General features: G+C 46.6%; 1 protein-coding gene across 3 annotated transcripts in view; it reads right to left on the reverse strand.

Annotated features, from left to right (window-relative positions):
• Nucleotides 1-12638, reverse strand: part of LOC119953648 (zinc transporter ZIP11-like) — a 762231-nt gene that overhangs the window by 686412 nt on the left and 63181 nt on the right. For all 3 annotated transcript variants that reach the window (XM_038778122.1, XM_038778121.1, XM_038778123.1), the window contains one exon: nucleotides 12356-12514. In XM_038778122.1, the coding sequence (XP_038634050.1) occupies nucleotides 12356-12514 (159 nt within the window). The remainder of the gene's footprint in view (nucleotides 1-12355; nucleotides 12515-12638) is intronic.

Raw genomic sequence — 12638 nt, forward strand, 5'->3', positions numbered from 1 at the left:
AAAGTGGGAGGAAGAGTTGGGAGGGGGTGTGGAGGAGGGGTTCTGGTGTGAGGTGCTCCGGAGAATGAACACCTCCACCTCATGTGCAAGGTTGGGGCTGATACAGCTAAAGGTGGTATATAGAGCGTATCTCACAGGGGCTAGGATGAGCCGGCTCTTTGAGGGGGTAGAAGATGTGTGTGAGCGTTGCGGGGGGCCCCCGCAAACCATGTTCATATATTTTGGTCCTGTCCAAAGCTGGAGGATTACTGGAAGGAAGTTTTTAGGATAATCTCTGAAGTGGTGCACGTCGAATAGACCAGGGCCCTTGGGCGGCCATATTCAGGGTATCGGACCAGCCGGGGTTGGAAGCGGGTTGGGAGGCAGATATCGTAGCCTTCACCTCGTTGATCGCCCGAAGAAGGATCCTATTGGGATGGAGATCACCCTGTAGCCACCTGGGGTGGCCACTGCCCAACACAAAATGGAAGATTGCAAGGAATGCAGGGAAAATGGACATGTTGTAAAGCAAACAGCTTGCAAAACGATTGTATATTGGGACGACTGCAGAAACCAGTTTTGACTGTTGCAGAAACCAGACAGCACTGTGAAAAGAAACCAGTTAACATACTAATGAGGCGATACCGGGCAATCCCCAGATACAATGGAAACAAGTTAAACACAGATTGATACATTCTATGGAAGGCCAGACCCTTTGGAGCCAGAGAGGCCCAAAACAATAAGTCCCAAGAACCGCCCCAGTGACTGAGGAACTGCCCCATGATTGGGGGGTTCAAACATATCGATTGGGAAGAGACCCAATCGATTCCAAGCAGGTAAGGGAGTCCGCCCAAAAGGGCGCGGATCCCCTGGAACCTATAAAAGAAAGGTCCCACACATGGTTCAGTCTCCTGTCTCCTGGCTCCTGTCTCCTACTCCAGCCGTCGAGCAGCAGCCACCAACAAGTAAGTGCCTAACGACGACCGCTACGAGAGATAGGCACTCCTGACCCCCTTTTCAATTGATAACAATCTGAAGTCTGCAGACCAGAGCAGAGCAAGAGGCCTTGTTCCCTGACCCAGCAGTTCATTCGAGATAAGTATTAGTTGTTTAGCGGTAGGAGTAAGTTTAATCCTTTAGCGTGTGCATGGGTAGTTATTATAATTGTATTATAATAAACTCTAGTTGTTTGGACTTACTAATTGGTGTACGGTTTTATTGCTTTGAACTTCACCTTGAAGCTTGTGGCGGTGTCTTAACGGCACCTGGCGACTCCAGAGCTTAGAACAAGAAACAGAGCCAAATTGAGTGTTAAGCACACTCACCCAGAACGAGCAACAAACCTCTCCACCCTGTGCCCTGGCAGGCGGGGGACCTGCTGGAATTCTTAACTCTTGAAGGATGGAGGGGTTCTACAATTCATGGGTACTATTCATTATGCACTTTCAAGAATTGGGTGATATCGAACATTCGAGGAGGTGTTGGGAGGGTTGGGGGGAGGGGGACTGTATATGTTAATGAAGACTATGGGTGATTCCTGATTCCTTTTTGCTTATGTTAACATGCGGGCTGTTGTTTGGGGGTTTGGTGGGAGGATGGGATTGTTGTTGTTGATAAGGGAATTGACATTGTAACAACAATGAGGGGAAAAAACTATCTCTTCCAATTGCTGGTTGCTGGATGACTGTTGGCCAGGATATTGAGAAAACCGCCTTACTTTTTCCTCAAGATGTTGCTGCATGGATCATATACATCCATCGGAGAGTTCAGGCGAGGCCTCGGGTGAAAATTTCATCTTAATCCCTGCAGCCATCCCTTATTATTCAGTGCTAAATGCCAGCCAGCCTAAAGTATGCATTCTGGTCTCTGGAGGAAGGGCTTCAATCCAAGGCCCCTCTTCCTTCTCGGTGGCACAGTGGTTAGCACTGCCACCTCACAGCGCCAGGCACCCGAGTTCGATTCCGACAAAAGGGTGACTGCTTGTGTGGAATTTGCACATTCTGAATGGGTTACCCCCCTCCCGATGCTCCGGTTTCCTCCCACTGTCCAAAGGTGTGCAGTTTAGGTGGATTGGCCATGCTAAATTGCCCCGAGGTGGGGGTTACAGGGATAGGGTGCTCTTTTAGAGGGTCGGTGCAGACTCGATGGGCTGAATGGCCTCCGTCTGCACTTCAGGGATCCTATGAAAGTGCTACCCATTGAGGAAAAATGTATCATAATTTAAGTGTAGTTCTGTTGTTCAATTGTAAAAAGCACTCCATTCTCATTGTGTAAATTTACACCTTTGCGGCTGCTACATCAATCATTTTGTAAAATAAGCTCTTTAGCATAGGAATATGGCAACGGACTGACTGTCTTTAAATTCTTGACAAATCATATTTACATCCAATGTATAGAATTTTATCGATCAATTGTGCAAACCATTCTTGCATTGCACAGCATTTGCCCAACATTACAAGAGTGACGACACTTTTGCACTGCAATAAGTGCAAGCTGTCACACACATGCACGGGCACACACACAGCAACGAATCTTTACAGCTTCACCACTGGGTCCATAATGTAAAGTCTGCATGCATTTTTAACACGGGTCAATCACACATATGCACAAGTGACTTCCCATCTGAATTTGGTCCAGTATTTGTTCAACAGAACGGAAGGACGAGGTTACCATATATTTAATTTCTGAACATAAAAGGAATGCACGGAGGGACCACATGCTGAGGGCAGAGGACTTTCTTCCCACAGTTTCAAATCTGATATCGTACCAACAACAACGAACAAAATGACTGATGGCTTGGCCCGTGACCCAGAAGGGCTTTTTCATTTCGAGAGATCAGGAGCTGTTCATTGCAACTGTGAGATAGATAGATAGATAAATAAATACACTCGACACACATCCACGAGCTGGAATGAGAAGGCACAAAGAACACTTGTGATGAATGCTTATGTAGAGCTGAACTTGCACAGGGCACAAACCAAGCATTTGCATTGCTTCCCCAATTTTAAAGGCAAATATCTAATGGACAACCTTGTCTCAGTGGATAGCACTCTTTTTGAGTCAGTAGGTTGTGGATTCAAGTCCCACTCCAAGCCTGGAGCACAAAATTCGCTGCTTACACCCAGCAGTACTGAGGAGAGGTTAAAGCTTGGTCCCATCTGCCCCCTCAGTGGGTGCAAAGGATCCCACAGCGACTATTTCAAATAAGAACGGGGGATGTACCCCATGTCTCGGCCAATTTTTAGTCCCTTAATCAACATCATAAAAATCGATCATCTGATCAGTAACAGGGTGCTGTTTGTGGCTGTGCAGGCTGGCCTTGCAAAATGGCAGCTGGATTTCCAACATTACAATGGCTCAACTTTTAACAAGTCCTTCATTGGTGTAGTACCCTCAATAACGACAAAAAATAGAGTAGAACGGTAAAAGAAGGCTTTAATGAGCAGAGAACGAGCCTGTTGCCGAGACGGCTGCTTACTGGGTGCCGCCTACAGGGCGGCCCCTTATATACGACTCCCTGGTGGGCGGAGCTGGAGGCGGAGTCCCCCAGAGTTCCAAGCCCGGTCTTAAAGGGGCATCACCTCCATGATGATAAGGGTACAGTAACCGTTCATCACAATTGGCTGTAAGTGCTTTAGGATTTTTGATGGTCATGAAAGGTGCTATAGAAATCTATTTTTTCTTTACAAATACGCTAACCTCACTAAACTGCCTCCTTGAAAAGAACAGCTTCAGACAGGCAAGCAGGCTGCAAAAAAGTTCTTAAATTTTGGCAGACACCAGCAACAAAATCTAAAATTGCTCCAATTCTCCCCAAGTCTACAATCTTAAGTACAATAAAAAAAAATTAACTGCAGCTACAAGTAGTTTTCCACCCAAGTGTATTTAGCATATGCTCCTAATTGCGATATACTTCTAAATCTGCCGTGCATTAAAATTGTGCAGAATTGAGCTCACAATTAAAAGCGTACTGTATTTTCAATCAGCCTACTGAGCCATAACTGGAGTTCAGACATGAACAGTACTTAAGATTTGGGAACTGCAGGCTTCTGCACAGTACCCTTCTCTTCACCTCCAGTAGCTCACAGAGGTCAAAGGTAATTCAGTTACTCAAATAATTCAACCATACATAGATTATGATTCAGACGTCTTGTTGGTTTATGGCCAGCTTTAAACATCCTGTACTCCTCAAGACACCCAGTTTCAAGATATCTTGCAATTGACCTTTCCTCCTCTTCTGTTTGTAATGGCTGCCGAAGCTAAGCGATGAGTCCTCTCCCTCTGAGAGCTGGCCATGTTAACATTGCCCGGGTGTCACCATTCATCATCTCAATCAGGCACAACAAAAGAATTTCCGTCGGCCACGAGATAAGATAATTACCATTTAAAACATGCTGGCAATACTTGCGTTCCAAACAGAACCACAAGAAAGTGCGTCCTCATCTATCAGTGTAACTGCTAAATTATGCATACCAGACAGCAAGTGAATGCTGTCTCCACAATGCACTGTGCATGCCTCTTAGCTCTTTGCTGCACAGGAAAACACTGATGTTGCTACACACATTTTCTAAGCACAGCTAAATATTTAGCTCATATTTTACACCACTCATCAAACAATGAAACTCCTTTCGCGACTATAAGCATTTGGCTGCAACCCAAGAGGATTGCCAATGGCCATTTTAATTACTTACAATTAAGACAATTATCCGCGTCATTCAGTGATTTTCAACATTCAACTGAGCGGCTTTGAAAACTGGATACAATCCGATTCTACTCAAGATTACACCGAACCACATTATCTTCAGTATTCCTGAACAGTATTCAACTGATCAGCTAGCAATACTGGGGAGGCTGTGACGTAGTGGTATTGTCACTGGACTAGTAATCTAGAGACCCAGGGTAATGTGCTGGGGACATGGGTTCAAATCCCACCAGGCCAGATGGTGGAATTTGAATTCAATAAAAATCTGGAACTGAAAGTTTAATGACGACCATGAATCCATCGTCAATTGTTTTCATAGGTTGGGGATGTTGCTCGCCTTTCGGCTGTTTATTTGGTTTTTTTGGGTGCGGTGATGGTGGGACGCAGGGAGGTGGGGGGTTTCTGACGCCGTCTATAGCTTGTACTTGAGGAGGGGTTTTGGTGGCCATCTTGGCTGGGTTCGTGCCTGAACTTTTTACTTGGCAGCTGGAATATCCCACAGAATCTACAGTGCAGAAGGAGGCCATTCGGCCCATCGAGTCTGCAACGGCCTTAATCCCACTCCTCCACCCTATCCCCGTAACCCCACCTAACACTAAGGGCAATTTAACATGGCCAATCCACTTAACCTGCACATCTTTGGACCGTGGGAGGAAACCGGAGCACCCGGAGGAAACCCACGCAGCACAGGGAGAATGTGCAGACTACACACAGCCAGTCACCCAAGCCGGGAATCAAACCGAGGAGCCTGCAACTGTTAAATAACCGTGCTAACCACTGTGCTACCGTGCCATCTTTATTGGTGCAATTGGCTGACTCGGTACCGGAAGGGGTGGAAGGCCCCCAACTCGGCTGTTCACTTGGAATGTAAGAGGTTTGAACAGCCTGGTGGCCATTTCTGGGGATTCGGACACGCTGATGCTGCAGATGTCCTCGCCTTTGGCCCGTTGGTAGCTCGGAGGCGTGTCCTGCTGGGGTGGAGTTCGGCAACTCCGTCCTGTGCCTCGGCCTGGTTGGGCAGTCTAGAGAAGGTCATGCACACCATTAGAAGGTCGGTAAAATGGTTCTACTCGAGATGGAAGCCATTCATTTCCTTCGTCAGTGAGCTGGTCACCGTCAGCTATTGGGGGTCATTTGTGGTTATTTAGTTAGAGGGGGTGGGACGGGATTATCCCGTTAATTTTTTTAAGGAGATATTCATGAGGTGTACCTGTGTGAATTTGTATTACTTTGTAATAATGGAAAAAAACATTTTACAATAAAAATATTTTATTAAAATATCCTTGACATGGATGTTCTGCAGACTTAAACATTCTCAGAATTCTAAGAGTCCAACAATGCACAGAAAAGGAGAGGCAGTGGTGAATGCAGCTCAATTAACTTTTGTTCATGGGATGTGGGCCTCACAGGCTGAGCGAGCATTTATTGCCCATCCCTAATTAACCTTGAATTGACCACTTCAGAGTGCACCTCATTCGCTGTGGTTGAGTCACATGTAGGCCAGACCAGGCATGGATGACAGATTTCCTTCCATGAAGGTCATTGCCCTTTAAGTTAGGGCATCAAGACCAGCACAGGTTTGGAGGGCCGAAGAGCCTGCTCCTGTGCTGTACCTTTCTTTGTTCTTCGATATTATTTCATTTGTCATAAAGAGGGAACGGAAATGGTGAGCGATGTGATAAGGTCGGACAACATTCAGGTTTTTCCTTAAAAGTTGTATTCCAGCACATTTAACTCCAGCGCCTTCAAAAACAAATATCCTCAACATATCACCTACACCTAAGTATTTGCCAAGTCTTAAATATAGCAGACAAACCAGATATTTCTGAGAATTATTTGAAGCCCAAGCCAAATTGGTGCTCTGCCATAACTTGATAGCCAAAAAATGAAAGAAGCCAAAGTGAAGATTGTTTACTTTCCATTTAACAAGCTACATGTTTAAATTGCAATCCCTATAAAAATAAAAATGTCTCTGGCCTTTATCCTTGACTTAAAATATTCCCTGTTTAATTGGAGTTGGTGGCTCATCGTGTCGCTCCTGCTCCCCATCCCAGCGTCTGTTGTTCGAATGTCCCTGCCCTATCGGTGAATGTCTTTGAGGCTCCCTGTGCCCATGTTACAACAAGAAAATACACACATGCAAATACCTTTCAGGCACGAGGGCCGGGATTTTCCAGCTCCCCCACGGTGGATGCAGTGAGCCATTAGAAATTCCATTGACTTCGGGGGAGACTGGAAGATCCCACCAGAGGGAGGAGCCAGAAGATTTTGGACTAAGGATGGAATTGGATAGTGGCCTGACCCTACCCCTGGGAGCAGATTGGCAGGTGGGCTGTAAAATCAGGCGTCATGACGGCAGTACTGTGCCCGTCTCGGAACTGTTTTGCTGGTTTTTCACAAGGCCCACCCACTCTTGGACTTTGACAATTTATGCCCATTTAAGGGTCTCCTTCTGCCACCACTGGTAGTTTTGCTGGTGGTATCCATGGCGGTCGGCAAGATAGCCAGGCAAAACCTGCCATTCCTTTTGCAGGTAACAGTGAATCCTCTTGTTGGACATCCTGTGCCTGACAGAGTGGCTCCCTTCGATGCTCCACCTCCCCACCCCACTCCACCCCCAGCTCCCCACAACTGTTTCCTCCAATGCATCTCTTAGGACCTGCCAGACAGGCCCCAGCGGAAGACCCCAACGTACCGTCTCATCTGTGTCCCATTGGTGCTGCTGGGATGAGAGTGCTGCCCGCCATCTCTGAAATCAGCTCGGGGCAATCCAGCCAAGTGGCTATCGGCTCACGTGGGACCATTGCCTCAAAGAGGAATTCAGCCCTGTTACTCCGACAACCTGGACGAGGGCGCGGTCAATTCCAGCCCCCTTGACCCAGAGTCGCAACACAATTGAATTAACAAATAACACTTAGAAAAATGCCGAAGGTTTTTTGTCCTTGGCTGCGCAATAATTACAGTCACCAGGTTGGTAAATTTAAATACAATTACATAGAACATACAGTGCAGAAGGAGGCCATTCGGCCCATTGAGTCTGTACCGACCCACTTAAGTCCTCACTTCCACCCTATCCCCGTAACCCAATAACCCCTCCTAGTCTTTTTGGACACTAAGGGCAATTTAGCATGGCCAATCCACCCAACCTGCACATCTTTGGACTGTGGGAGGAAACCGGAGCACCTGGAGGAAACCCTCGCAGACACGGGGAGAACGTGCAGACTCCGCACAGACAGTGACCCAGCGGGGAATTGAACCTGGGACCCTGGCGCTATGAAGCCACAGTGCTATCCACTTGTGAGACCCTGCGGCCCCAAAGAAGGATCTGATTGAACTAGAAAGAGTGCAGAGGAGATTCACCAGGATGACTTCTGGGCTGGAAAATTTCAGCTTTGAAGAGAGGCTGGTTAGGCTCGGGTTGGTTTCCTTGGAGCAGAGAAGGCTGAGGAGAGATCTGATTGAGGTGCACAAAATTATGAAGGACATAGGGGAGATAGGAAGAAACTTTTCCCCTCAGCAGATGGGTCAGTAACTAGGGGGCATAGATTTAAGCTAATGGTCAGGGGATTTAGAGGGGATTTGAGGAAATACTTTTTCACCCACAGGGTGGTGGGAATCTGGAAGTCACTGCCTGAAAGGGTGGTATAGGCGGGAACCCTCAACATTTAAGAAACATTTGGATGAGCACTTGAAATGCCCTGGCATACAAGGCTACGGCCCAAGTGCTGGGAAATGGGAGTAGAATAGTTACGTGATTGATCATAGAAATCATAGAATCCCTCCACTGCCGAAGGAGGCCATTCGGCCCACCGAGTCACACCGACCCTCCAAAAGAGCACCCTACCCAGACCCATTCCCCCGCAATCCCACCTAAGGGCAATTTAGCACGGTCAATCCACCTCACCTGCACATCTTTGGACTGTGGGGAGAAAGCGGAGCACCCGGAGGAAGCTCCCGCAGACATGGGGAGAAAGTGCAAACTCCACGCAGACAGTAACCCGAGGTAGGATTCAAACCCAGATCCTTGGCGCTGTGAGGCAGCAATGCTAACCACTGTGCCAACATGGTGCCCACCGGCGCACAGACACGATGGATGAAATGGCCTCTTTCTGTGCTATGACAATATCAAAATCACCCAGTCACTTGACAAAAGTAGTGGGATAACAAATTTACTTTTACAAATGTCAAAGGGTAGACCATTTGTCTCATTTGTCAACGGAGTAAACGAGGCAATTTGGAATGGCATCGGAAGAAAATGCATGCAAAATTTCAAGAAAATGTCCCTTCAAACAGCGCGATTCAAATGAAGCAAGTTGGGGAGTTGCAGGGAATTTTGAAAGCTCTGCAGTCACTCTATTCGCGGCTTAAAGGCAAAGCTAGCAAAGAGGTGTCTTTTCGTATTGACCATCTGTTGTCGAAACATAAGAAATCTGTTCACCGAAAGGCAAAGTTATCAAAGAGGCTATGACGGTTGCTGCCGCCACTTTGTTCAAAGACTTGAAAAGCAAAATTGTGGCAGCCATCAAGAGTGTGTCGCATGGCGCTTTAACGGAGCCAGGTGGGTGGAATTGTGGGCCAGAGATGAGTCTCAGTAAATACACCAAGACTTCTCGGGCTGTGAATGTTTCTCACTGCCGATTGCTGAATCGGTAGACATGACGGTGCGGCCCAGCTGATTGTTTTCGTTCTCATGGCATTCAAAGTCTGAGCAACAAAGGAGGGCTTTCTCACTTTTTAGCCATTCAAAGAGAGTACAAAAGGTGAGGATGATGTGACTGAGAAAAATATTCCAATAAAGAAGCTGTTTTCATGGTGCACTGTCATTGCTGGGAGTCAATGCAGGATTTGTGTCACTTTGCAGTAAAGATCCCGAATTCCCCTCCTTTGCCAATTACCACCAACAAGCGCCCTAGCGAGCACGATTATTGGCTTTTCTCATGTAATGACACTTGTCAAGAGCGTCAACTCCGTTCGTGCCAGAGCCCTGCAACATCGCGGGTTCAAGTCGTTACTTGATGAGCTTGATACCACCTATGGTAAACTAACCCTTTATGTAGATGTCAGGAGTTAAGTCGAGGCAAGGTCCTCCAGAGGTTTTTAGATGTTCTCCCTGAAATTGTCACCTTTCCTAAAATCAAGAAATGAGGTGTACAGGGAGCTGTCGGATAATGCGCGTTTGTTAGATTTGGAGTTTCTTAGGCACAAAAGAAAGGGGAAATAAGGGAATCAAGACCTGCTTATAAAGGCAAGTATCCCATATGCCTTCTTAAGCACCTTTTCTACTGCCTTCAGGGACCTAGGCACAGGCACCCCAAGGTCTCTCTGGTCCTCTGAACACCCTAGCGCTGTACCATTCATTGTGTATTCCCTTGCCTTGTTAGTCCTCACAAAATGCCTCACCTCACAAAAAACTCCATTTGCCACTATTCTGCCAGTCTGACCAGCTCGTCTATAATTGCCCTGTAATGTAAGGCTTTCCTCATTACTATTTACCAGGCCACCAATTTCCGGGTCATCTGTAAACTTACTGATCATACCCCCTAGTGATTCAGATCTAGTGATCACGTCTTGTCATTTTTCAGTCCTTCAAAAGTGCATTTCACGAGAGTACTGGCGTGAAGGAGCTTCTCTCTGCACGGCGCTGAAGTTACGAGACAAATGCACCATGAATCCGTCAGTGCCCAATATGACACTGGTGCAGAGGAATCAGATTGCAGATATAGTGACACCATTGTTCCCAGCTGGAACGGAGTGGATTGGTTAATTCCAGTGACAATCATGCATAGAGCCAGCACTACCTTTGTGTGTAGAATTGATTTTGCACATGCTATTTGTAACGTGTAACGATCTTCCCCTCGCTGCACTGTTCGAGTGAAATACTGTTGCTTTTATCGCAAGAAATTGCTGTAATTTCTGTTGCGCATTGCTCTTTGTGTATAGGCACTGGAGTAGGCCGTTTGCTGTAGTGTCATTTAAACGGACTCTGCTGGGTAAAAAAAAAACAGTTCTTGCTATAAAATAGACTGCTGGAAGTCCAGCCCGCCACCAAGTCCCTGGCTGACAAAGCGATCTCAAAATACACGCTGCTTTCTGCAAGAGGAAATCTCACTCACACATGCCTCGGACTCAATTCAAACTTCAACACCCAATTTTACACTCTGGAGATTTGTCACTGATGAAAAGCCGAAACCACTTCAGCAACAACTTGGATCTTAATACTGCAGTAAAACATCATCCCAGGCTGCTTTCAGGAGGCTCTGAGCCACATTCGGGGGGGGGTGTTCAAGGGTCAGGGGTGAATAGAGCATCGCATAAAGACGGCACAGCTTTGGATAAGTTCGACGTTAAGAAGGGTGGAAGGTGGGAGGTCGGTCAGTGAAACATTGCAATCCTAAAGCTGAGACAGACACTAATTAATCAGATAAGCGGAGACCTGGGAGAAGTTGGATAATGTTCTGGGAGGTGGAAATAGGTGGTCTGAGTCATGGAACAGAAATGTGGCTGGGAGCTCACCTCGATTAAACAGAATATCTACAGTAAACCACAAGTTTTCACCCTTAACTAAGCTATGGTTCTACGTTCTCAGTCGTTTCACTTTAATTGTGCAAGTCAGCTAAAAAGATTGTGGGGCGTCATTTGCCCCAATTAATTTGGTAACTGGAGAACCACACAGAGATTCCGATGGTGATCTTGTGATACATGTCGCATATACCGGCTGTTGCTAATAAGCAACTGGTGCATGCAAACTCCTTGGTCACAACCCTGACCATCTTGGGGAAAGGCCATTTCCTGCACAACCTACAGTATCAGCAATTCGCGACCAACCATCCACCACTCCATCATTTTGTTGGACAAAAGGAAAGTCGACTATTTCCCATCCTCCCCCTCCCCCGATCATTCATTCAATGAGATCGGAAATAGAAAATAAACCAGCATCTGATAGCAAGTGACTGCCTCGTCTCAATTAAGTAATAATAAAGACGCCACGGAATTCAGAGCAGATAGGTGGATTGAATGGTGAGACCGCCAAGTTGAATCTTAGTGGAGGAAAGAGTGCCTGTGGTGGGGCACCCAGTATTCTTCTTTACACCTTTAGAACCATACACAACCCATATCTGCTCCACTATCCCCTGCCAATCTACCTACTTAAAGTTTATCTCATATTCATCCACCAGCATGTCTGCTACCTCCCACCTACACCCTAGGGGTGCTACCTCTTACGGCAAGGAGCTGCACATCTTCAGAGGCCCCCATGGAAAGACACAAAGTTAAGGAGGATGCCTGGACAGCACAAAGTATTTTCTTGGTGATTTCAGACTGTGACTCAGCCTGTGTCCAGAGAATGTCCTCAGTTAAGTGAAAAGCACAAACAAACATTAAGCCAGTCAAAACACATGGATCCATTCTTTCATGGTAGTCGTATAAATCTTCCGAGAATAGTTATTTCAGTATGTTTTTGGTTTAACTTGTGTGCATGACAGAAAATTGCCTTTGGGCAAAATAAATCAACTCTTTTGAGTCCAGTCCAGTATTTTTGTTAAGCTTTCCCATATTTCCCCCTTTCTCTTTCCCCGCTGGATATGTCAAACAGTTCGACATGCCAACTCGGCAAGGTTTCTGCACAGCAGGAAGCCCTGTGGCCCGCGAAGTGGACTTTAATTTCCGCACACTCACCAGCGAGGGCAGCAAAGCATCAGCCAAGTAAACAAATGCTGCTCCAAGTGCAAAACCTACTCCCACGGGTAGGAAGGCAAACGATCCGTAGGTCCCTGAAGATTCTGCCATCTCAATCGCTGGGGCCAGGAGTGACCAGTAAGAAGCCGCCAGCATAACCTGGGGTACAGAAGCAAAACAAACAAGAGGCTGTTATAACTGAACGGGATGAACCGCAGCGTCAATTCTTAGAATGGTGTGGGTTAGCAAACAACTGAACAGTAAAATAAAACACTCTACACTC

The sequence above is a fragment of the Scyliorhinus canicula genome, chromosome 18 (assembly GCF_902713615.1).
Source record: "Scyliorhinus canicula chromosome 18, sScyCan1.1, whole genome shotgun sequence".
Taxonomy (NCBI): Eukaryota; Metazoa; Chordata; class Chondrichthyes; order Carcharhiniformes; family Scyliorhinidae; genus Scyliorhinus; species Scyliorhinus canicula.